Here is a 26,767-nt window from a genome sequence, read left to right as displayed (position 1 = left end):
CAACGCTTAGGAATAAATCAATAGCTGGTTCATCTAGAAGCAGTAAAATGAAACACTTTTCCCATACCGCCTGTAGTTGCTGTGAGTTTCATTGCCATGGGGGCATTTCAGAGATGAAAATAAAATAGTGGGAAGGTACTGCATGGAGCTGGATATGCTTCTGAGCTTCCAGACCTGTACAATATGTGTGTCAAACCTCACCTCTGGGTCTGGGATGTTCTGATACCTGTGGCAGGTCTGTGTCCTGACTAATGCCCTCCCTGTGCTAAAGGGGCACAGACTCGAGCTGGAGGGAGTGAAGGAATGAAGGCACCGATAGAAGAAGGCATGCAGGCAGCAGACCTGCTCTTCTGCTTGGAGTGGTCCCAGGGTGGGGATTCATGCAAACAGCCAGCTCTGCCCTGCCTGACCCCAGAACCCATCACAACCTAGGAAGAACAAAGCAGACAACACCTTTTCCTTTTTTCAATTTTTGATTCAGCCTCACATGAATTTGCCAGCTCCTGCCAAAGCAGAAAGAAAAATCCTCCTAAATAAGGCTTGAGCTGAAGAAGAAACAAATTGTTTCTGTGTGAAGATGAAGTTAAAACACTTATCTCTACCAAAAAACACCCTCCAGAAGCTCACATTTAATGGGGAGGCACTGCCAGGGTCAACAGGCCAAAAATCTGACGGCTGCTCCCTTGCTTTGCCTGCACAGATCACACACTGCTCCACGCGCCTTCCTCCTCGCCTCCCAGAAGAAATGCTGCAGAGCTGTTTTATATGTACTTGTGTGTGTATATATATATACACAGAGTGAAAGATGTATAAAAACTATGCCAATAGCCCTGAGCATTTGCAAACAACCGTACAGAAGGCTCTTCAGGAGAGGCAGACAGAGGGGATCTCAGCTGGCGTGAGGAGCTGGCACTGCTGGGGAAGGTGACCGAGGGGACACACAAGCTGAGCAGGGACCCCTGGTGTGTGCCCTGCCCCAGCCCTCAGCATCTCCCTTACCCCCAGAGCTGCTCCACCTGGCTCTGAGCTGAAGCTCCTAAGGGAGAACTGAGCATCAGTCAGCTAAGGGACATCGGATGGATACTGGGGGACATCATGTAGGAACGCTCACCTCAAATCCCTGCCTGGAGAATTAGGGGATGGGCTTGGGCCCCTGTTCCTCCGCTTTGCACGATGTGCTGCTGTTGGGAAGGTAATGATGGGGCAGCTCAGGTGCTTCCCTAGTACTGAGATGCTCAAAAACAACCTCACTGTGGATGTGCCACCAGCTGAGAATCTGTCACCGAGTTCTCATGGGCATATTGGTAATGACAAGACAGTGCAGGAACAAGTGAGCAAGGAAACAGCGGTTTAAATAGCATCAATCTTGATGTTAGCTTTGGCTAAGCCTGTTTTACTAAGGATCTGGGAGCATTTCATGAAGTGTATTTAAGCCCTGGGATCCCTGGGGAAGGAGCACCTTCAGCTGCAGAGGAAAACAGAGCGTGAGCGGGGGGGGCTCAGGCTGGAGGAGCTCATAAACGCTACCAAACCCAGCAAGAGCTAGCAGCTCCTTCCAGCTGCACCGCCACAAAGTGGAACCACAGGAAGATCTCAATGCACACACTGCAAACAAACAAAGAAAAATGTTCCTTTCCAGAAAACAATACTCAAAGCCAAGGCACTGAAATGCCAGCATTTTTCTGGGTAGAAATGTGATTTTTACTTGCTTCCTCTCTGCCCCAGTCAGTGTATTTTTCTGACCCCTGCCAGTCCCTGTGTTTTTTTTTTTTCCATTTCAAATTTTCATTACATCTTTCACAGGCAGAAAAAAAAAAAAAAAAACAACAAAAACCCACAACATTCAGAAGAACTTCAGAGTCTGGGCAAAGCAAACAGCTCTGGGAGTGCCCAGAGGTCCCAACGCCTGCTCTGCCTGCTTCGCACACAGCCACGCCGACACAACAAATGCATTTGCAACCCAGAGAACACATTAATGAGGGATCCTCTGGTCAGAGCCTCGCACACAGGCTAAAACCCTCATCCATCCTGGAACACTTAATAAAGCATCGGGGCTTTTCATTGCCAAGTCCCACTAGAATCCAGCTAAAAGGAGCAGTTAATTCACTTACCCGAGCAATCAGCTCCCCGACCATCCCTGTCCACGTGCCGTTTGCCTCAGGGACTCCATAGACACCATCGCCAACCAGGTGGATCTTATAGTTGAAGCGTAGGATCTCTGCCAGCTCCTTCAACATGTCCACACAGAAGCCCTCGTAGCGATCATTTCCTTCCAGCTCCTGATGGTTCCACTTCAGCATTAAGTAAGGGTTTTCCTGCATCGAAACTGGGCAGCTGTCATTCCCATCTTAGCCGGGGCAGCACAGTGTGGCGGGGAGGGGGCTCTGCTATGAGGAACCAGGACCAATCTCTTGTCCCGATACATCCCTATGAGACAGCTCAGATGGCTGGGGAACCCAAGGAAAAGCCAGGAGAGCCATTTTCTGCACCGGTATTCATTGGCTCCACCTGTATTACGGGATATTCTGGAGGTACAGCAGGTTCATCCCAATCTAGGATATGAACCAGAGCCAAGGGATTGCTTCTGGTGGCTGCTTCTAGTATGTGCTGGAGCAGCCCAGTGACCACCCTGAGTTCACACAGGATGCACAGAGCCCACACCCTTGGCACAGAATTTCTTCCCCACCTTGGGCTCTTCTTCAAACTTAATGAGAAACAGAGGAATAATGCCCAGAGTGCTTCAGGATTTTGAGGGGCGTTAAGGCAGGAGGAGAAGAAAAAACATGGGGTAGCCAGCCCAGCATTAGGTAGGGAGCACCTTGAAGAGGAATTTGTCTGATGAGGATGGTGGTGCCTGTACCTGTGAAGTCATGCTTCATAGAAGTTGCACCCATCTTAGCCAATTTTAGTAATTATTATGGGTAGAAGGGACAACTGTCCCTTCCAACTTACCAGCTGTACAGAAAACAAGAACATCATTCAGAGATGAATGTAAAATGGCAACTTATCCCCATCCCAGCCCTCTCCCCAGCTGCTTCTGAACTCATCAAATATCATTTCCATATGAAACATCAACTTGAGTTTAATTACACTGTCATGAATTGTCCTCAGTGCTGTAATTAGAGATTTGATCGTCTGTTCTTTATGAAATCAGTGTGCAGCACTGCGTAATGGGGGCAGAGAGGGGTAGGAGGACAGAATAATACTCTGTCTGATTGACACCCCTAAGCATTGGGCTGGCAACAGGCTAATGGGAACTGCAGGTGACTCCCTCACTTACCAGGATGGTGGTGACGATGAGCGTGGTGTTGAACAGGCTGTCAGATATGTTGGAGGAGAATATCCTGTTGTCCATGCTGAGTCCTTCAGAAACGTGCCAGTGGCCGATCTGGAGAGATAAACAACACAATAATGAAATTTACAGGGCGAGTTATTGTATGCACCCACCATATGGCTTCAGTGACTGACAGCTGACAGGCTGACCCTGTAAAAGGAATTTAAGAGTGCTCCGTTATCTTTGCAACACGCTCTGACAGAGGTATGGCAGGGGGATGGATGGGCTGCTACATGAGCCTGGTGGCCCACTGCCAGGCCAAAATCTTTCCTGAATGAGGAGAACTTCAGGAGGTGCTGAAGTGCTGTGATTTCATGGTGAGAGCTCAGTAATGGGGAAATGGGACTCCTGCCTCCCACTGCCTTGCCTTGCTCTGTTTCTGTAACATGTCTGAAAGCAAGCAGAACCCTTACTGTCCTCCTGCAGGTGTCTGCCATTAATTCTGGTGGCAGCACTGGGGAGTTGACCCCAGTGCTGGGAAGAGTGTCATGACTCAGCTGTGACGCAGGTTTCAGCAAGGGGGAGGAATAGCAAAAATCCTAATTTTAACTTCAAGAGTCTCATCTGCCTCCCTCAGAGCTCTGGACAGGGAGACCAGCACCTCCAGCACGCAGATTGGGATCCTGCTCCCTTACACTCTTCAGAAGAGCCTTTTCTTTTCCCATAGGTAGACCAGAAGACATCACGCTCCTAAACTGGGAGATTTGCCATTCAGTCAGACATGGACACAGAGCCCTTGTTGAAGCACACCTTCAGCTGGAACACAGGGCAGGTTTGACCCAGCCTGCATTCCCCATCTCTGCACAAAGGACTGTCTCTTTGTTGCAATGGTGAACAACCACCCTCTGCAGCAACCGCTCTGCGAGCGAGGGATCAGCCATAAACAAGGCCTCCTTGTTGTTTTTTTTCCCCCCTAGATTTCACAACCATAGATTAGTGACAGATTAACTTCAATTTCAACAGCCCTCACTGTTCTCCAATTCATCTCTCCCCTGCTGGCATATTGAGACTAATTGACCGCCTCCTCCTCTGGCAGCACAGCGGATGTGACCTTGCTTTTAGCACAGCACCAAAGCCAAGTGCTCCCAGTGCCGGGGTCCTTCACCTCACAGTGCCCCATTCCAGCTCACACTGTCCCCTCACAGCATGACAATACCACTAATTGACTTCTTGTGCTGCTCGCCAGAGCTGAAGCTGAATGTGTCAGGAGATGTCTGGGATTGTCAGATCCCTCCCTGTCTTGTAAGATGGATGTCAAGGTGATCTTAATCATCTCTATCTACATATGAAGAGCCTTTGAAAAACAGAAAACAAATTCATCTGCGAAGCGCGTTAGGAAATAATCAAATGCTCTGCACAAACGTGGTTGAGATGGTACCGTTGTTAAGGCTGTGAACTGGGACTTCAGAGTTTTTAGGACGCGGGAGTTTTTAGTAGAGGATGCGATTGGTCTGTATAAATACACCAGGTGGAGGAGGCCCATCACAGTGAGGTAGAACAGCTTTTGAAGCTAAAATGATAGCGTTAGCACAAAAAAATAAATAGATATAAACCAGCCAGAAATAAACAAGCTGGAAAATCAGAGGAGGGTTTCTAATGATCAGGAGAGCTGAAGTGATGGCAAAGCTTTCCCAGGAGAGCAGTGAGGGCAGTGCAGCCACCTGGCTGCAATCTGGAGCTGCCACCTTTGGAGACGGATGGTACCACCTGGTGGCAGGCTGTGGCCAGGTGCAGAAGTTCTCTCCATGCCCCTGCAGTCCCCTGCAAAGCTCCACGGGGCAGGAGGTATTTCTTCATCTTTGTTATTGGAGAAAGAAAACACCAAGTCTCAGCGTGAACCACCCAAGGAGCAGGTGCATGAGGCTGGGATAAGCAAGGAGGTGGCACTGCTCATGAATGTTGCTGTGTCCCCACAGGCAGACAAGACCCCTCACATCAGCTGCTTTGCAAAAGGGGATCAGTGGCACTTCGAGATTTCACATCTCTGTAGCAAAGTATCAGTAGCCAATGTGCTGGCTCCTTTGCACCTACAGCTCCTCCAGTCAGAACACATCAGTGATGGCCAGGCTTGTGAGCTCCTCATGGTACGAGATGACAAAATACCACTTGGACTAATGATTTTAATGAAGTCTTCTGCTCAGTGCCCTGCAGGCTTGAATGGCAGCTGATGGCTGGGAGAGATGACAAGGCAAGACTTCTCCATAAACCTCACTCTTTATCGCTCCTTAATTGTTTTTTACCTAAAAATTAAGGTATAGCCAGTCCTGAATCTGTCTCACAGCAGACAGCAGACACTGCTGCAAGGAGTACAGCTCTCCTTCGGGCTCTGGTTAGCAAGCACTGTCCTACAGACTGCATTCATCACCCTCTGTCCTGCGGTGGCCCCGGGAAAAGGAAGGAGTGCAAAATGCTCTCATTTCTCATCAAGCCTCCATTTGGAGATCCTTGTCGGCTCCGACGGGGAAGGGACTGTGCCAGTAGGAGATGTAATTAAGTAGGTGCTGGGTACATGGTGCCTTCATCAGCCTGGAAAGGAGGGAATGATTTTCTGGAAGGGGTGGAAAAGGGGATTAAGCAAACAAATGAAGACCCTCAGAGGACACTGCACATTGTTGCCAGGCACTCCTGAAGGACACCGTGATGCCAAGGTGAGCAGGCAAAACCTCCCTTGCAGCAGACAGCAGGGGACACAGCGAGAGGTGGCCACAGAAACCTGCAAGCCCCAAGACATGCACAGCCCCCAGAACTCCCTGTGCTCCCAGACGGACACCCGGCATCACCAAGCAGGACACACCAAGCTTCCTGGCACTTTGCAGGATCCGTCCCTGAAACCGTGTGGAAGAGGAGCGAGCCCCACAGGCACTGACTAGCTGACTGCCAACTAAAAAGCATCGACATGGCAGTGGGGACTGCAGCAGATCTCAGAGCTATCTGCTGGTTGCTCATCTGTAGCTCATCAATGTGGCAATTAAGCAACCCCATCACGGTCCACAGCAGGACACAGCAGCTAAAGGTGGGGTTAGGGTGGTACGTCCATCATGGGGCATCCTCTTGCCTCTCCCTGGGGCCAGGAAAACCCCAGCCCCTCTTCACCTCCTCCTCCTGCTGAGCTGCCAAACCTGAGCTCTTGGTTTACTGCAAATTGCTGCCCGGGTACCTTAGAGATGCTCTTTTGTATTGGTAAAGAAAAGGAGAAAATAAAAAGATGACATTTACCAACCCAGTCCTTGTCAGATCTATGGATCACCGACACATTAATGAGTCTGTGCTTTATCGCGCATTCTACGAACAGAGAGCAGCTTTCATGTGGCTAGGGAAAAATTTCCACTAGTTAAGCTAAACTGGGAAAAAACACGTTCAGCACATTACATAAATGTATTAAAAATTGGATGTCAAAAAGCCCTGTCTCTCCTTGCCCAAAAGCAACAGCAAATTTTAAAATCTAACTGTCTCTAATTTGTTTGCTGGCTGAGATCTGGATCAGCTTCAAGATCGGTGAATTCTCTATCAAAGCTGATGAGCTTGGAAGTCCCTGTGGCTTCGATAGATGGAAGGAGAGAGGGTGGAAGAGAGAAAGAGAGTGAGAGAGGCAGAGAAATGGGCAGAGAGCGTGAGCTTGATTAAAAATAAGGGAATAGGAGCGTTTCAAACAAGAGCCTGGACAAATCAGTTAATACAACCCTTGGGAACATGATTGCCCCCAGGATGTGGATGTCTGTTCCTTACCCTGTCCCCTCACGATGGGTTTAATTAAATGATTTTAATGATTTATTTAGTTATTTTTATTCCAAGAAGCATGCTAGGCGAGAACATGATAAGCATCCGCGATGTGGTGGAGCGGCTGCAGCCTCTGGGGCTTTGGCTTCCCTCTGCAGCAATGGAGTTCACAGCTCCAGCTGGGAAAGCCCATCCCCAAGGCAAGTCTGCAAGCTGTGAGTTATGAAAAGCATAACTACAGACCATACAGAGCAATCCAGCACCAACTGAAGTACGAGCAGAGGCCCCTGTACCATCCCCTGCTAAAGAGGGAAGATCCTCTCTTTAAATAGGGGCTCTGTGTTATAAAAGACGTTAAATCACTGTCATCGATGCATATCAGTGTCTCTTGCAGATCCCCCTGGGATCTGCAAAAAAAAAAAGAAAAAAAGGAGAGAATGTTTCTGGGGCTTGGAAAATCAGCAGCCTCCAAACTCTGAGGTCGGTTACTAGCTGCTGGGAAGGAAAACCCATCACTTCTGTCATCTAAGCCGCATCACATGGCTGCCAGGGGGAATGCTGCAGCCAGTGCTCTCTGTGGAGCTCTTGGAGAAACATTGCTCCAGAAGAACCCGCGCACTCCATGTGAACTCCCTGCCACATTGAAACACATCAAAAATACAGCAGACAGAGCGAGGTTTGCAGCATTTGTTTCCCTTGCTCCAGCTGAACGCAGTCTCCTATTAATGTGGATGGGCTTGGATCTGTCACTTTTACTCAGAGCATGATTGGCTTGGGGAATGATTAAAAGGGCACTGGTGCTATGAGAGATCCCACTGTGGGGAAAAGGCTGTCCTGATCCCTTCCCACTCAGAGTCAGCTAAAAGCAGCATCAAAGCCGAACTGTCACTTGACAGGTAAGAACTGGCAGGCCACATCCTGCCAAGTCTAAAGCTCGCTGCTGCTGGACCAGAAGAGATTTCCTAACATTGTGATGCTCTGATGGAGCGGGGTGGGACAGTAAGGTACTGCAGCTTTGGTTCTCTGCCAGCATCCAGCAGAAGCGGTGCTCTCAGAAAAAAAAGGGCAGCTGTAGAGCTGTCACCATGGCAGTAAGACACAGGAAGTCTTTTTCTAGGATTTCCAATGCTTTTTGGATTTGTCAGTAAAGGCTGTATTCCTTGGACATAATGTCAATGGTTTCCTATAGGTGACACCAAGCTCTGACCCCTGTAGCATCCTTAGCCTTTGCTGATGTACCAATTTTTGCCTATTCCTGGGGAATTCTCACATTTTTTCCCCATTCAAATCACTTAGTGCATCTCCACAAGCTTCAGAACAGAAGTGACCAGAATGTGACCTTATATCCAGCATGAGCTTCACAGGCACTGCAATGATCCAACTCACACACCCACCCTTACCTGCCGGAAGCCGCTGTGTGTGTGCTGCAGGATTTTCAGGGCATAGTTGGAACGCTGGCCTTTGCTGTTGAATTCGATGTGGCCGGTGAGACCTTCCAATTCTACCTGTCCAAGAGAGAGTGAGTTACACACCTGGCTGCCCTCCCAACAGCAGCAGCATGACATAGTTGGGGTGTTTTTGTCTTTGGCTAAGGGGTTCACACGTGTGGGTCACAGCAGCAGAAGGTTCAGGTTCAGCTGATCCTTCTATGGAGAAAAATACTCATGGAACTTCCTCTTCTAATGGTATTCTGATTGTGCCCCAAACAGAATCACAACACACACCCGTTCTGCCTGGCCTGGTTCAGTCTGAAGGCTCAGACTGACAAACTCAGGCTGAAATCCAGGGGTCTGCTCCTGTGCTTGGTCACTGCTGATAACTACACTTCTACATTCAAATAGCTCAGCCCATTCATAGGAAGCTCACCTCTGGCACTGAGCTCTCAGCAGTTGTACTGCCTGACCTTATATCAGCTCAAGTTCACTCAAAACAGAACTCAAATCACTTAGAAACATTCACGTGTAAAAAAAAAGAAAAAAAAAAAAGCACTGAACTTAAGTTTTTTTACAGCAAAGCCTGAAAAAATGGGAGTTTCATGTACTTTCAAGGCCAGTGACAAACCAGTCCTCAGATCTCCTCTGCTTTCATTCCCAGTGCTACCTTCAAAGAGGTTGATGCTCTGTGCTCGGAAGCTGTGCCAGCACGAGCAGGAACGTGCCCGTTCTCTGTTCACAGCCCTCACCATGCGCAGGTAGTTCATCAGGCTGGTGCCGTGCTGCCAGATCTGGGCAGAGCCACAGGACAGTGGCTTCACGCCGATCTCCTGGCTGCGGTTCAGCTCCTGCACGGCGCTCACCACGGCGTACACAGCATCAAACAGCAGGGCAGAGGAGAGCTGGGGGAAAAGGAACAAAAAGAAATGAGTCTTCTGGAAGCAAGTGGAGGGGTTTTGTTCCTTTGGGGACAGCTGTTCAATCTCCTGATCAAGGAGAATGCTGAACCCACAGAAGGTAAGACAACTGAGCAGCATGAGCCACCACTGGGCACCAGAAAACCCCCCCTCTAGCACTGCTGTGAGAAACAGATCCATGGGAAATGAGGCTCTGCTAGATCTGCTTCTCAGACTTTTCCCATTGAGATCATCTCCTCCCTCATTGCAGCCTCCACTTTCCTGCTGACTGTTACCTTCTCTATAATGGCATTGTGAAGTCATATCCAGAACCACAGAGCTCATCCCCTCTGCTTTTCACCTTTGCTTTGTTTGCCTTTAATCGGATTCCTTTGTCCACCAAACCTCACAAACTGTGTCTTCTGCCCACGCGCAACCGTTCCGGTGGTTTTGATCTAGGTAATAATTGACCATGTGCTCTTCGTGCTCACTGTTGTGAATAAGATCTCACTTTTAATTACCATCACTTCCTGACTCTGCTGGAATTAAGCCATTGCAGCTCATTGCTATCAAGGCTACATTTTCCTCATGGCTACCTCACAGCGCATCCCTCCCCGTTCCAACTCAGCCATGGGTCTGTCTGCAGTCAGGGCTGCTCTGTCCTGCTGGTGACCTAAAGCAGCTCAGCATCTTCTGCTCCTCCCAGGGCTTGGCTCACTTCCTCCCACTGCCCTGCAGGGACCATCTCTCCCAGTGCCATCAGCCCAATGAAACCTGGACTTCATCACATCGCTAATTTGAACAGAGCAAGCCAGACTTAACCCTGCTTGGTCTTACTCAGAGCAGCAGTAGAACCTCATTGACTGCAATGTCTCTTTTGTTAATTGCTTCTTAAAGCAATTGGCAAATCCTTTTCCCTGCCCTTCCTTTTTTCCCTTCCACACAGGCTCTTCTAACAGGACCTCTCTGACCCATTCTGTCTTTGGCCCTTGTTCAGTGCAGCTCTTTACCACACACTTAATAACTGTGGACTGACTCCCATTCCAGCTACAGGATATCATACATGGCTACCAATTACTTTCCTGGATCAGGAACCATATTAATCACAGCTGGCTGATCAAAAATATTATGACAGCAAACACAACCCCTGTGACACGAAAATTTTGCCATCTCATACCAAACCAGAACATCGGCCTCACATTTTTAATTGCCTCCTGTTAGACTTTGATTTCCGTTTTCTCTGAGCAGTTAATGATCCCTTATTAGCTGGCGAGCAAGAGACTTGTAGATATTAGTGAAGCATTTGACATTATTGATTGGAATATTTTATTCCTTAACCTCGAACAATTTGCTGAGATTTCAGGTAGACCTCATGCAATTTCAATTTAGAAACTGGGGAGGGGGTTGTGATGCAGAAAATCGAGTCTTTTCCGTAGGGAACAGGAGGTTCTCATCTCCATCCCAGCGTGCCACAGCTCCTTGGTGGATGCATACCTTCCCCCCTCCAGCAGGTTAAACACTAAGCTAAGTGAAAGGCAGTGCTTTATTTGGTATTTAGAGAAATCTCCCACGTAAAGGCCATGCTTAAAGCAAGCTGTTCTCCAGGGAAACATGAGCAGGTTTGGCCAGTCCAGGTTTGGCCAAGCTTTTTTTTGTCCTAAAACATTGTCATTTGTATCTTTGCCCCAAACATAACACAGAATTAAAACCATTAAAATCCTGTGAAATAGACTTTACAATCTGGATTTTATTCAATGACATAAACACTTAATTACAAACATCTGTTTTAGTCTAAATTCTAATTACCTAATCTAGCCATCTGTAATTTGAATGATTTTCTCTGATTTCCTTTCTTTGCAACGTGATTAATGAGAATGGCATTAGAGCAAGCAGCTTCCTCCTCCTCCCTCAGACACTTTCTCAGCTCCATCAAGAAAGCCCTGGGATGCTGCAGCTCACGGGAAACCTCCCTCCTGTCACTTCCAGCTGTTGAGCTTCCTTCTTTTCAATAAGAGATATCTGTTTCCCAGGACACAAGGGGGAAGTTCTGACAGAGGGATGCACTCCAGGAGATGAGACCTGCCAGATTTCCTAACGCAGAGACAACATGCTGCAAAGTAGTAATGGATTTCCCTGGCAGACACAGCAGAAGAAACACATGCCCCATCTGGGCATTCTGCACATCACCTCTGCTCCGTATCTTCACTGAGCAAGGCACTATGTTCACCACCTGATGGTGGACATGACCTGATGGTGATGGACCCTTGCACTGAGGGAACCTTCAGATCAGTTCAGGAGGACCAAGCCCACCTTCCAATAGTGCTCTAGGCTCTCTTAATCTGATATAAGAGAAAAATTGCTTCCCTTCATGTCTCCGCTCCCCATTTGTGATTTGTGCAGGGTGATGCCAAGCCCCTCTGTCCAGCCATGTCCTCCCTGGCCTGGAGGAAGCCCACTGTATTGCTGAATGTGCTTGGGAGTGAATGAAAGGCGCATCCAGCTGGCTTCATACTGCACTGACGGGTGATTTAGGCTCAGGCTCACAAACTAAACAGCTCCATTCAGCTCTGAACTCATTCACTCTTCAAAAAAAACAAAAAAAAAACAACAGTGCCGCAATGAGACATACTCTTGCATCCTTCCACCTACAGATTTTGCCAGCCGTTCAAGACAATGCAGCCTAAAAGGGAGCAATGAGCTCAGCTATTCCCCCATCACACCTGCAAAGCTCCTCTTCCTACAGTCTTCTGTTTGTTCTATCAGAAGAAAATTTATTTTCATGCCTCAGAATAGACCTGCAGCCATCATACACAGAGCAAGCCTCCCAGCTGTGACCCTGCAGAGCTGCAGCAGGGCAGACAGCCACTCGCCACGGCAGGGCTGGGATGTGGGACAGCAGCTGGTCCCTGCCACGCACTCACCATGGCCTGAGCATCACGTCAAACCAATAGGATGTAGACAGAAAGGGCATCAATCTCCTTATTTTGTCCACTTAGGATCACTTTGTAGTGATAATAAGGAGATTTTCAGCAGCACACAGCTGCAGCAGCTTGTCAAGGGGACTTGGAGTTCATTAAAAGAGCTGCAAACGGTTCCACGGATGGTATTTTCTCCCTCCCTTCCCCCAGCTGCAGCCACAACCCCTGCATCCCAATCTGGCAGTGCTGCTGTGCAAAACCTCCCAGTTGCAAGGAGTCCCTGGGGAGGATTTCAGCACTCATCTCCACACTCATCAGGAAGATGTCAGCACAGCAACACCACACAGTCTCCTGGCATCTGCCTAAGCCCAGCCTTTCTCATGCTGTTTGCATCCGGACTTCCACTTTCTATTCCACAAGCCGTATTCCTAAGGCAGACACACAAGGATAAACCTCACCAGGGAAACACCAAACTGAAGCTGCACCATCCCTGTACTGACGCTGAAATATAATTCAAACTAGGATTAGGTTTTCTTTAAAGCTGTGCAGACAGTCAAGTGCAGACAAGCTCTCTACAGCTCTACATCCACCTGGTTCCCAAAGGCCCCTTTTTGTGAAGTTTTTCTCTCCCCCCTTGCTGCCTTACCCCATGGTCCCAAACGATAATGAAGCTTCTGATGAACAGAGGTGAGAAGGATTTTACTTACTGCTGGTCCAGTGAAAGGAGCATGATCACAGTTCTCCTGCCAGGACTGGTTGAGACTCTGGACAAACTCTTGGAAAAAAGCGTGAGACTGGTTGAAAATGGAAAATCCCAGGATGTTGACTCGATCATCCAACTGGCTGTCCAGGCGCTGGAGTGAAAACTCCTAAAGAATCCCCAAACAGATAAAAGGATCAGGAAAGAGAACAGGCACCAAAGACTTCAAAACTGCATGATACAGCTGAAGAGAAGACGGGTCACACAACTACAAGAAATTGCCCTTACCATCTCCCAGCTGGGGCTGAAATCGACCCATCAGCCCAAGAGGAAAAACCCAGCTGCTAACTGCAACTGGGCTCTGCATGGCCATTCATGAAAATGTCAGCAAAAATGAAGTTCGACAATAAGACCCAAATCCTCTGAAATGGGCTCTGGAAACTTCATTTCTGAGCCCGGTCCATGCTAACCACACCAGAGACTTGCTAGCAAGCTCTGCAGAAGGGACTTGTTGCTTTGTAGGTAAGCTAGAGCCAGTTTGCACCCGTGAGGGGGCTCAGGGAACACCCCAGCTCTGTTTTCACCCATGAGACCACTGCTCCTTGCCATGGTTCAGAGCCCCAGACACTGGATGTCTATCCCAGCCCTGCAAGGAGGAATCCTCAGGCCATTAGGACCACTGAACTGTGAAGACCCACATCTGGAGTGGTCAAGAACAGTGCTAAGAAAAAGTACAAGAAAAGAACTCTACTTGCTGCTCACGTCAATGGAAGTAGTTATACAACAACGTCAGCTTCCTGGAGAAGCGTCCAGCCCTCCCTGTCCTATTAGCAGGAAATAATGGTGCCTTCCTCACTAATTCCTCTTTTGCTAATTGCTAAAATGGAGTGAGAAGGTGGGAGTAATACATTCAGAAACTGCTGGATACCCATTGTCTTCCATCACTAATATGAATGTCTTTTGGCTCCATGGGCTCTGAGATCTCAGTGAGTCAAGTCATTTTTTATCTTTCCTGCGTATGTGTGCACGTAGGAACAATGTCTGTAAATCTCCGAAACATGGAGTTACAAGATCATTCCAGCATGGCAAACTCCCACGAGGATGTGATCAGACACAGGATTAAGTGCATTTTGGACACAACCGCATTAACACTAGGTAACATGAAATTGCCTGCAAACTATTGATTCATTTGAATGATTTTATCCTCCTGCCTTCCTGACAGGTTATCCATTTACCCACGGCATCCTGTCAACCGGTGCAGGGAGGGCAGATGGCTAATGAGGAGCAGGGCCTCAGGAGCTCCTGGATGTGCAGAGCCCTTGAAAACAGCAGCTCTCAGCCAGGGCTGGGAGGAAATGGTGCAAGGGGCAAGGCCGAATGCCCTGCACAGGGGGAAGAACATGCAGTGCTGTGTGCCAAGAGCCCCAGATCTGGGCTGCTTCTAATACTGACATCAACTTTTTCTCATCTCACTTTGGTGGTGGATGCTCGCTGTGAGCTTCTGTCTCTTCTTGTAGCCACCATATCTGCCATCTTCCAGGCAAACCTCCTGCTGCAGAAAGCCCCATCTCTGCTGCAGCCATGCTCATAAAGCACTCTCACCCACAACACATGGGGCCCACAGCAGCTGGGTGAGCCCCTTCCCTGCACCGTTTACCCTCCAACCCTCTTCCTTAAGTCTTACCCACTGAATGTGAACAAGAGCGTTTCAGTGACTCCAGGTCAGAAACAAGCAGTGAACCACACACAAACCTTCCTTGAGTCACATGCTTCCTCTGCAATGGGATGAGAGAGATTTGGCAAAGGGGTCAGGCTGCCAGTGCCACATCTGTCCTCGGCTGCTTTCTCCCTTCGCACACGGTCATTGACCACACTTGACAAACCTGTGTTTGCAAACATGAACTCGTTTGCTATTTAGGGCCTTCACTTCTCAGCAGGTTCCCAGGGCTCAGCACCCATCCGCCAGAAAAAGCAATGGAAATCCTGCTTGTGGCAGCGATTTCAGATGCCTCCCCTACCACATATTTGCATGCAAGTATCAGCATATTCACCTTTTCAACAATCACACTGAAGTAGAGAAATACGGTTCATATTTTAGCAACGAGGCTCTGACAGGCTCTGCAGAGGGCACATGGGGATTCGGTGTCAGATTCAAGAATTGTTCATTGAGGGAGACTCAGCAAGACACACTGAGGCTGACTTTTACCTAAGCTAGGAGGAATTTTCCACATTTCAGTTTTTGGGTGCTTACTCTGCCTTATCTGCAGTGCTGGCCGAGGCTTTTGCAGGACTGAGGATTGCTTTCCAGCACAGTAAGAGTGAGGAGCCATTAGCAAAATAACTCCTAGCTGCCAGCAGACTCTATTTAGGGGGGGACCTTATGCCACTAGTGCAACCCGAGGCACAAAGATGATCACAAACACTCCTGCCAGGCCTAATTTCAGGTGCACAAATCCCGGCTGCCTGAATTCTTCCCCCTCTTCGGTTCTGTTTTTCAGAGCACCCACCAAAAAGTCAATATCCTGTTTCATGAGATCTTAGAAAAGCAGGGCCCTCAAGGTCTGCAGCCAAAATTAATGAACTTTTACAGAAGAAAAGTCCCCAGGCTTTGCTCACATCACAGCAAAGCCTGCAGCAGCACCAGGCAATTATAGTGTAGATTTTCTGACTTCTACTACTGGGCTGCAGCCACTAAATATGTGCTTTTAAATAACAACACTTAGCGATTCTATGGCACTCTATATTTTCAAAGAGCTAGGCACACATTAGCTAATTGAATACAAAGGGGTTCCCTGGGAGACGGCACTGGAGGAGTTATTAGGGGATGAAGTCACTCTTGGGTTTGTGCTTCATGCGGCACTCGACCTGCCTTCTCGCAGCAGACACAACCTCGGAGGTGACCCAAGCATTTAGATCATTGGGGGAACCTGCCTAATAAAAGCCACATGGCCAGGCTCAGTAATTCATGGCTTTAAAGCCACCAGCTTGGAGCTTCTGGCGTCACAGCGGTGAGTTATGACTGGGAGATTTACAAGCAATCATCTCTTCCATTAGTAACATAAACCCAAACGGTGCAGCTCCATCGCTCGGGGTCTGCCTGGTGCCCTGTGACACCAACAGCAAAGCAGCAGGGCACCCACTGCGAGGGATTATTACTGGACAGAGGAGGAAACTGAGGCACTGAGCAGAACAAGGCAAGTGATTAGAAACATGGCTGCAAGGCTCAGCCTAGAAGAAACTGCAAGGGCTTGGATGGCTTTCTGCTGACGAACAGCCTCCTGCAGATGCTCTCTGATGCTGCCATTGCCATTGCTCAGCACCTGCACTGAGCTCAGCCCAAACCTCAGCCAAGGATCCGGCCCCCTGGCGAAGGCTGATTTACACTAGGGGCTCCAGAACAGGCTGTACTGTTCTTCCGCTAATTTTATATGGGATAGGAAGGAGAATCTTGGGCCAGAACTTCCATTTCTCTATTATTAAGACCTCACGTTGGAAAACTTCCATTGCAGGAGTATTTGCTGCTCAGAAAAGCTGTCACCCTCCAAGCATGGCTCACAACTCCCATGCTGGCACTCAGCATCCTGTTGCCCTCAGGGCTGCATAACTGAACGTGCTAATCATCCCTAAGCTCCTCTAAGACGACACTTATTTATTCACTCAAGTGGACAATATTATGTTAAGCGTTTTATGGCTTTCTCGAAAGGCACAATTTATTTATAAACTATTGACAGAGTCAATAAGTTTATAATGGGCCACGTGTTAAAATCAATTTCTCTGGAAGGAATAAACCTCAGCACAGCAACAAACTGCGGCCTTCTGAGCGGGCAAGTGGGTGTGGAAGACCAACCCAATGCACCATGTCATTTGGCCATGCATGCAGTTACAGAGCAGCTGTGATCTCAGTGAATTTGGGGACAGTTTAGGCAAACTGCCCATACATAACCTGGTTGCTCTTACAACGTTGACACATCACAAAAGCATCAGAGTGTGCCATATACCACTCAGGATGGGCATTCTATCTCCTCATGCAAGGAGAGGTGTTAGATTTTTGGAGGCTGTTCTTCAAAAGAGAGCACTTTAGGAACGTACATTGCATAAATACAATTTACTTCAACTTCTCTGCAGGGAGACTGGGGATCGAGGAGTGGCAAAGCCTCAAAGAGAAAAGAGGTCCAGCGCTGCACCGGGACCTGAAGACAGTGCACAGAGAACAGGGGGGCAGAGAGTCTGAGGCAAAGAGGATGAGACAGCATGAGGGCAGAGGAACAAAAGAGGTTTGCGCTCACAGCAGAGGGCCTGGGCTGTATCTGAGAGCATGATTTACTCAACAACTGGCAATCAAACACAAGCTGGACTTCCTGCAGGACTTGGAACAATATACAAAGCAGACTCCAGACAGGTAAGATAGCACAAGCAGCAAAACACAGACAGGCACAAATCACTGTTTTGCCTAAATCTTTTTCTCATGCTAACGAAAATAAGGAGAAATTGCTTTGGCATCCTTGCACAAACCCGATTTGTTTGCCCTCCTACCGCATGCTGCAGGAAACATGAACCATAAATCCAGGGAATGGCCGGGGCTCTGCAAAAAGGTTTTCATCAGTTACCAGGAATCAGGAAGGTCTGCAAGGTAAAATTTGTCAAAGCCTAACAAGAAAGTCTGCATCCTTCGCTTGCATTAGGGCACAGGGGAGAACAAGGGATGCTTGGTGACCTCATGCAGCAGCAGAGCACAGTGGGCTGTGATGGAGCTCAGAGCTGTACGGCTGCCTGCATGCCTGTCCTGTTCTGATGGGCATCCAGAGTGACAACATGGCCTTGGAAAACTCGTCCTATATGAAAGACCAACCTCTTTATAAATCACCAACAAAGAAGGAAAAACAGGAAACAAATAAACAAAGCAAAGCTGATTTATCTGGTCTCTGGAAATTGAATACGGCAGCTGTTTTATCAGCAACACCTCGGCACAATATTGTCAGAGAACAAACCTATACTGAGTGAATAGACTGACTCAAGGCACTAGTAAAACTCCTTTACACCTCCCTTCTTACAGTCATAATTTTAATTGTTTTGATTATTTTAATCTAATCTCCTTGATAAATGTTTTGAAGTTTAAACCCAGTCTGAAGTCTATATATTAGATTAAAAAGAAAAAGACAAAAACAACAACAAGCTACCTAGAATTAACGAGCTACAAGAATTAATTGTACCACAGGGTTTTGGAGGCATCCAGCATCCCTTCTGCTAGGAACTGCTGATCTCAAGGATTTCCAGCACTAGGATAAACTATTTATATTTCTTCCAATTCACAACAGCCTGCTTGCAATGCTCTCCTTACACAGTGGCCTTATTAGTAGGATTATGATAAACCAAATTTGTTGATGGAGCTCCAAGTTCCACCCGTCCCCTCCCAAACACCACCTAGCTTGAGTCGAGCTGACTTTCTGCAAGGGGGATGCAGACAGAAGGAGCACCTGGCATGGGAGTGGTGGACCAGGGAAGGAACGCCCCGCAGACCTGCTCCATTCTGCCACTTTCATTAGGACTCCAGGAAAATTTGTGGAGCTTCTGTTGCTGACACAAAGGGTCCCCTGAGCTGGCTGAAGGAGGCTGATAATGAATTTGCACGCAGTAAATTAGCCTGTGGATATTTTTACATCGTTCTGCTCTCCTCGGCTCCAATGGAAACACATTGGGGGCCAAGGGCTTCCTCCTCATTTCCTCCCACAGCCTCCTGCCAAAGGCTGGCATCTGCTCGTGCATGCAGCTCTGCCTCCTGCTGAGCACGCTGGGGACGCCCACAGCACCCCAGGACCCCCCAGTCCTGCCCCACAGAATGGCACTTGGGGGGAAGCAGCCGCTCGCCTCCGCCTCATGCCCTGCTGCAACATGGAGCTCGCTGTCAGCTGGGATATGCTCATTAAATAAAATTAATACCAGAAGACAGAAACAGAATTCCCTTCCAGTGCTGCAGGGCAGGTGTTTAATTTGGCATTTTAGCCCTTTTTCTATTCTTTTTTTGGCTTGACATATTTTTCCATTTCCAAGTAACGTCATGCTGTACAGACTGTCTATTCCCCCTCTGATGGGCTCTCCCTCCATTTAAAGCCATCTTCTTGCTTGCTCCCCTTCACAGCAACTCGCTCTGATTTTATCTTTTCTATTAGGCAGTGATTGTAAAACCTCAGAGGGTTCATTAGGAGCCTGATAATCCCTCCAGATTTATTAGTCTAAATTGCTCACTCCCGTCTTTCATCCCCATTTAAATATTACTAATTTCCTTAAACATCTCGCCCATCTGCCCAGGTTTTGCCCGATGTCACCTTTCTTCTTCAGCAGATCTGCCAAAAATCCAGTTAGCTCAGCTCAGAGCTCATCTCTTGGACAAAGTGGTAAAATAAACCATGCTAAACAGAATAATATCCTGCGAGAGCAAATGACAACCAAATTCATTTCAGTCTTACCTGCCTCATACCCTCGTTGCACTAGATGAATGGGTTTCAAGGGCATATACCACCTCTTGACCTCAAGAAAATGCTTAATAACACTCATGCTCAAAACCGGGGTGGTCTTGAGCTTAATTAAGCAGCGGGGAGCTTAATTTCTATAGCTGCTTCCATTGTCCAAGCATCATCTATGAACACAGACTCCACTGTGCCGGTGATGTACAAATGGAAATCCCTCATCATGTGTACTACAACAGCCCTGACAAGCTCAAATTACAGATTGTGGCCCCACTACGACTGAGACTATCCCAAATTTGTTATATTTTCCAGCACCACTACATGCCTCAAACATGCAGCATGTGCCAGGCAGGTGTTTAGCAAGATGGAGACTCCGTCCCTCACCAGCTCTATCCCTCCAGGTCCATCCTTGCCTGCCCAGTGCTGGCCATGTGCGTGAGGATAAATAGGAGCAGTGCAGCTCTTTCATGTTGGACTGATATTGAGCAAGGCTACGACCTATGGATCAAGTGCTGGGCAGCAGCCAGAACACTATTAGTTCTGCTAGGCACTTGTGGATTTTTCCTTCTTTTGCATTTTTCTCTCTTCTGACATCTCTCCGTATCCCTTCTCCACTCTCCATCCCAATTGCTCCCCGGGCTTTCAGCCCCTGCATTTCTCGCCTTCCCCCTCCCACACATTTGGCTCCATCCGCTGCCGTCTGTCTCCCACCCAAACACAAAGCGTGATTCAGCTCTCGGCTTTCCTGGCACACACACACCCTGGCATAAATATTAATAGAAATTAGAGAATATGACTATCACTGGGAGTTGGAAGGCACCTCCACTAAATCACCCAAGCCTGTCCTGTGTACCCAGGATCCCATCAGTCCCCAGTAAGGGCCCTGCTCCCCCTGGACTGAGCTCTCCCCACACTGCTTGGCAGCCTGCTCAAGCCTACTGCAGCAAGAGAAGTTTCTCTGGTGTTTATTTTGGGTTTCCCCCTGCTGCTGCCTAAGCCCATTACTCCTTGTTTAGCACAGCACTCAGGGATTTAGCCACACGATCCCCACATTAACGTTATTAGTGGCTATAAAGCCAAATCACCAGGGGCTGTGCTGAAGGCATGCCCACTCTGCTTCTCCACATTTATGGCTCCATCCCTCCTCCGCCTTGCTGCCCGCCCTCCTCCCTGTGCATCGAGCAGCCTCTGGTGCTGATACCTCCCTCTGAGAACATCATTAGGAGGCATCCATCTACTTCTTTCCAAGGACTCCAACTCCCATAACATGGGCTCCAACACCAACCACATCTCCAGACTCTGCTTCACAGGATGGAGCAGGGCTGCTGTGCACCAGTTGGCTTTTCCTTCCTGGAAGCCACGGCAAGCCTTGCCTTACCTGATGCTGGAGACTGCAGGAGGACTGCAGGGTGACTGCAGAGGGATTGCAGGTAACCCCCCCCACCCCACACTCGGGCAGCTTTTCCCCAAACTCTCATTAACATGACTAAACACACACAGCCAAGAAAAGCCAAGAAAAATGTCTTACCAGATTAGTGAAGATATATGTGTAATAGGCAGATGCCATTCCCAGCTCGGCTGCCTGTGAAGGAGAGGAAAGAAGATTAGACCTGAGCCTGGCAATCTGCAATCCTAGCCCCAGCAGAGCAGACAGGGCCAGATTTGCTTTCCCACCCTCACTGCCACTGTTGGGAAGGCTGGAACACAACAGCACAACCCGATCCATGGGATTAGAGTCCAGCAGGCCCCAGCCTATTTGGAGGTTCCTGGTTTTATTGCAGGTTTTGAGAGAAGAGAGATTAGATGGGGTTTGTTTCATTGTTAATTGATGCTACTTCTCTCCTCTTCAAGGATCAACATAATGAGGAAAACTTTTGAACATGATTTTTGAACATAATGAGGGAAAGCAGCAGCTGAGAGGGCTCAGTGCTTATCTCCTTTTGCTACAAGCACTGGGATGCAATGAGCAAGGCAGTGAAAGCTCTTGTGGAATTACTGAAAAAGGACAGTCAGTCGTCTCAGTGGTGGCTTCCCCACAGGCATCAGCCAGATTTGGACTCCAGTCCTGAGAATTAACTAGCATGGATGAAACCTAGCAAGTCTGACAGTTCTCCAGAGTTTAACCAGGGTTGTGATGGCCACAAAAATAGAAAAGAAGAGGGTAAAAGTGTATGGGGATGCAGGGAGAAAGAAGATTTTTCTGTGGGATGATCTCTTCTAGAGACCACATACCAGATTACTGAAGTTATTTTCCAAAATTCAAAATTCTTACTAGACCAATATTTGTTTGGTGGAACAGATGCTCAGCATTAATCTGCAAATCCTTCTGAAAGCCTGTGTTTCACTGCCAAGCACAGCTGGTCTCAATTTTGCTCCGGGACCTTGGCAAGGCAGTTTTCCGATCATCCCAACCACCTGGAGGCAGCGAGGGACCAATGGTGGCTTTGGCTACACACAGTCCCCTGTCCCTTGTGCAGGTGCCAAAATGGAATCAGCAAAGCCATTTGGCCAAAAGAGCACCGTGACTCCACAGCAAGCTTTCAAGCAGCTTCCCAGACTACTGCCTCATCTCTGAACCCCCACACAACAAAACGTGGCACTCATGTCTCTCCCTTCTCCCTTCCTGGGGACAGCGATAATGTCAGCTCTCACCCTGACCTACTTTGAAGTCAGAGCCTTCGATTTCAAGGGCAGAAAATCAAAGCAAGCAACTAAGCATCTCCAGCAAGCACTGCTCCCATCGCTCACAGCCGCTCAGTGTGTCCGCTGCCAGGTGGGCAGTGGGACAGGTTGGTAATAGAGGAAGCAACCGTGTGTCTCCACACCATATGCAGAGGGTGAGACACAAGAAATTGCCATTTCTCTCATTGTCCAAAAGGTCTGACATAGCACTCTCAAACTGATGACACATTTCTCCTGCTTTTGGTGACCTTTGGGCAGGATGCACCGATTCACCATGACCTCATCCCCATAAAGAAAACATTTTTTAGCCTCCACAGATGCAAGAGGCAGCTGCATCAGAAACTCATTATTTATTACCTCCCATTCCTACAATCCTCTGGCCAGGAAGACTACATTACATTTTACTGAAGTGTTGAAAAATCATGGCAATCTCTGACATCTCTATCAGTGGAAGGAGAATACTCAAGCACGGAGGAACTGCAGGTCTGCAGGAAGTCACTATAGCAACAGGCAGGGGACAGGCTGCAGCTGCCAAGCTGCATGCTCCTAGTGACACAGGGACTTAGAAAAACCCCAAAGGCATGGAGGAAAAAAACAGCTTCCAAAAAAAAAAGGCAGGAAGGCAGCCCAAAAAATACCCCAAACCTCCAATTTAGTAATGCAAAATTGCAAGCAGAAGAAAAAACATTCCGGAGGGGGAAAAATAACAAAAACAGCTCTAGTGGTTTCTGCTGGCTGTCATCAGGGATAAATCTGAAATGGTGATGAAACTCCCTGATAACATATCCAGGACTCCATGTGTAATGCTGCAACAAGAGCCAAGGGGAGACCCCACTGCTTGGATCCTGCTCTGATCAAAGCACTCCTTGTTCCTTCCAGGACGTGGGAAACTACACCCAACTTCAGGCTCCATCTGGAGCCACTGCTCAGTTCTGAAGTAGGCTATCAAAACAAATGCTAAAAACTGCAGCGAGAGACCATTTAAAAATAAACATGATTAAAATAAAATCTTGGTTAATAAGACAATAAAAATGGAAGTGAAAAGTTAGGAGTGTACTAGGAAAAACAATAAATTGTTGCACCAATTGAGTAATTTCAGAGAGCTCAGCAGCCCCCCAAAGCAATATGACGGCACCAGGAGCCATGGGCATGCACCACCAATCACATCAGCTCAGAGCAATCAAACCTTTGCTTCTGTAGATACAGTCCTGAAAAGAACAAGCAAATTATCTTCCCTAGAAACTCCACCAGTGGCAATTCCCCTCTCAGCAGAAAGCATTTCCAGTGAATTGTTGTGCTCCATTATCACACAACACCTGCATACGCGTGTTCATGCACTCTTCACACTGCACAATGCCCAATGGATGCAGCAGCATTTGCAGGCACCCACCTTCTGCAGGATGGTGTGGGACATGGAGGCGTTGGCATGGACGATGATGGTGGCTGTTTTGTCATCTCTGATCTCTTTGAGGAGAGGCGTAGGGTCCCTGCTGTCATCCAGCATCCGGACTGAGAGCGTGTCCTTAGAAATGAGGAACTGCCGAAGCAACTTCTCTAGGTTTAAAAGGCCTTCATATCACAGGGAGAGAAAATAAATAAATAAATAAAATAAAATAAAATAGACACCTTGATGTTTTACACCTGGTTCAAGAAGCACCTCTCCGGGCCCTGCAGACAGCTCTGGGAACGCTGCAGGTTGGCCCTGGGAGCACTGCAGGATGAGCTCAGGCCTCCCCAGGCCAACTCAGGCCTTTTTCAGGCCTACCTGGGCCTCCCCATGCTTAACCAGGCCTCCTAAGGCCTACTTGGGCCTCCCCATGCTTATCCAGGCCTCCTAAGGCCTACTTGGGCTTCCCCATGCTTATCCAGGCCTCCTAAGGCCTACTTGGGCCTCCCCATGCTTAACCAGGCCTCCTAAGGCCTACTTGGGCCTCCCCATGCTTATCCAGGCCTCTTAAGGCCTACTTGGGCCTCCCCATGCTTAACCAGGCCTCTTAAGGCCTACTTGGGCCAACCCAGGCCACAGCCTCCTCCCTCCCCTCCCCCACTGCTGGCTGAGGCTTCTCCCGGTCAGGGCTCCTTCCAGGCTCTTTTGATATCTAACAAGACCTCCTGCTGCAGCTTCTCTTATTGAAGAAAGACTATTTGATAGATTCTGTCTCTTCTAGGTAGCTGCTGGTTTTCCTCAGGAAATAACCTCCTCTGTCAACTTTGATTGACCAGAGACCACGAGATTTAATGGTTAGCAAAACACAGGCAGCACACGTGGTCATACAGTGCAAAAGAAGGAGTGAAGCTGGGGTGAAGGAGGCTGGAAAAGCACGGCTGGGAGCAGAACCCGAGCCTGGCTGACGTGGGGTCAGAACCAGACTGGGCCTTTAGTGCCACATGGAATGGAGACTGGAGAAAACACACAGAGCGATGTGATTAGCATGAGTCCTGCTTCCAGGGACTGCCAGTGCCTCACAAAGGGAACAAAGCGGTGTTAAAAGGCAAAGATCTGAGATGAGCAGCCTCCCCTTCACAGCGAGAGGCTGCCAGCAAGCTGTGCATTGAACTCCTCACAATGCATTTGCCTCTTGCATTTTATCCAACTCCAGTAGGAACACAGCAACTGCACAACAGCAGCAGCTCAGACCTCACCTGAGAGCTGCTCAGCATGCTGGTTTCAAGTGATCAGTGAATTTGATTCTTTGATTCGCTTTTCATCTCACTCCACATCTGCAAGGATCAGCCAGGTTGCTGTGAAGAGTAGTCTGGTGGACACTTTGCTTGCAGCTTGTCCAAGCAAGATGTGCTGCTGCAGAAGTCAGGAACCGGGCAGACCCAGGTGCTGGGGGCTGCTGTGTCACACCAAATAACAAATCCGCCTTTGCACAGGCTTGTCTGTTCACCAGCTCTGCTTGTGGGGTTTGTGCTGCTGTACTTCTTGACCCTCGTGGTCAGTTCCTATTTCTTCCCTCTGGTAGTCTGATCAATCACACCAGTAATGGTTGCCTTTTCAGGTCAAGGATTCTGTAGAATCCCACAGACCTTCCAGGCTGGAACCTCACAGCAATTCACAAACAAGCTTATTATTCCACACCACAGAGAAACTGAGTCACATAATCTTATTCTAGTCACTGCTGCGTTCCACTTACACTGGCCTAACTCTATTGACTTTGAGGTCATATTTTTCTTCCACCGGAAGAAATGACAATCAGCCCACAGAAGAAGGATGCGACTTCTTCCAATGACAGCACGAGCATGACGGGATAGGACCCAGGAGTCCCATCACACAGCCCTGTACTTAAACCAAAACAGCTATGAGTTTCCCTCCTGGGATCTAAATAATAACATCCTTCAAAACAAGATTTCCTCACTGATGAGCAGACAGCTCATATGCTCCCCTTATTAGCCTCCAGGGAACCTTCTGAAAGCCCTGAGTGCCTCCAGTTAGTTGTCTAAAGCAGTGTGCTTAGGAGCAGTGCTTGCCTTAAGGGAAAACGAGGGCTTGTGCTCCTACACAAAGCTGAATCATGCCTTTCTTGCACTCTGTAACAGTCAGAGCATGGTGTGCCTCAGTCCTAGCTAAATGTAATGTAAGAGACTATTTGCATTATTTTAATTGCATAATTTTGGGTCAGGTCCACAGCAAGGGTAGATCCGAGCATGCCCGCTGAAGGAAATTTAATGACTTACAAACAATCAGGATGTCATCTCCCCAGGGTGCATAAAGCACACGGAAAAGGCAAACACTATGTTATTCCTTCCGACTCTGTGTGGAAATCTGCCACAGCAGTGTGTCACTGGCACAGCTGTGGGGTGAGGTTTGCCCAAGCCTGTTCAGGAAGGATCCTGCCTTTCCTACATGCTCAGCCCCCACCAGACACTGCAGAGCTCTCGCCTGTGTCCCAAAGCTCTCTCTGGACCCATGTGCCTTCACAAAACCTCTTTTCTAGGCTGGTTTGGATGCTTAACTCTAGTGCTAATGAATCTGGCTGCAGGGGAGCAAAAGAAAAGCAGTTTGGGGTACTACACATCAGCTACCTGCCCGCTGCCTTACAAGAACATAGCACACACTTCAAGCACTAGGATGCAGAGCCCGCTCCTGCCATGTGAGAGAGTTATGCAGAGCTGAATATGGGCTCACTGAGGTGAACACTCCAGCATCCAGATGCACAATTACCAGCAGATGTATAGCTGCAGAGCCCAAGAGGGTGTGCAATGTAGTGACTATTAATCAAGTCCTGCTTTTAGGCCACCAACTGCACGTGGGTTTGGGAGAGATATATTTCAAAAAGTGATGCTTGCCTAAAATAATCTCCAGAAACAAGCTTAAGCCTTTTTTTTTCCCCTTCCATTTCAAAAACCCATCTGTGCAAGCAAAACACTCTTCAGATTGTCAAACAGAAGGCAGACAAGCCTCTTCCCCATCCCCATTCCTCCTCCAACAAACTCTGTGGGGCACCAACGTGGGACGACTGCCCTGCAGGGCTGCATTGCTTTGGCTGCTCTGCCCAAAGAGGCCCCATGATACAAACCCCCAAGCAGCGATGTAGCACGGCCCCCAGCTGCCACGCACCAACTATCCTACTCTTTCTGCAGCAAGCACCGAGCATGCAGAGAGAAACAAAAAAGCAA

The 26,767-nt window shown here is 48.4% G+C and overlaps 1 protein-coding gene across 3 annotated transcripts in view; it reads right to left on the bottom strand.

Moving 5' to 3' along the window:
* GRIK4 (glutamate ionotropic receptor kainate type subunit 4) overlaps positions 1 to 26,767 on the bottom strand; it is a 125,030-nt gene that overhangs the window by 19,326 nt on the left and 78,937 nt on the right. For all 3 annotated transcript variants that reach the window (XR_016459542.1, XM_090123367.1, XM_090123368.1), the window contains exons 6-12: positions 23,535 to 23,713; positions 20,991 to 21,044; positions 13,006 to 13,167; positions 9,234 to 9,386; positions 8,452 to 8,556; positions 3,281 to 3,388; positions 2,112 to 2,315 (exon numbers count right to left, since the gene is read on the bottom strand). Coding sequence is in view for 2 of the 3 variants with exons in the window: in XM_090123367.1 (XP_089979493.1) it covers positions 2,112 to 2,315; positions 3,281 to 3,388; positions 8,452 to 8,556; positions 9,234 to 9,386; positions 13,006 to 13,167; positions 20,991 to 21,044; positions 23,535 to 23,713 (965 nt within the window). In the remaining variant the exon portion in view is untranslated. The remainder of the gene's footprint in view (positions 1 to 2,111; positions 2,316 to 3,280; positions 3,389 to 8,451; positions 8,557 to 9,233; positions 9,387 to 13,005; positions 13,168 to 20,990; positions 21,045 to 23,534; positions 23,714 to 26,767) is intronic.

Source organism: Phasianus colchicus, chromosome 23, assembly GCF_987193195.1.
Source record: "Phasianus colchicus chromosome 23, bPhaCol1.hap1.1, whole genome shotgun sequence".
Classification (NCBI taxonomy): Eukaryota; Metazoa; Chordata; class Aves; order Galliformes; family Phasianidae; genus Phasianus; species Phasianus colchicus.
This window is presented reverse-complemented; position numbering and strand designations above follow the sequence as displayed.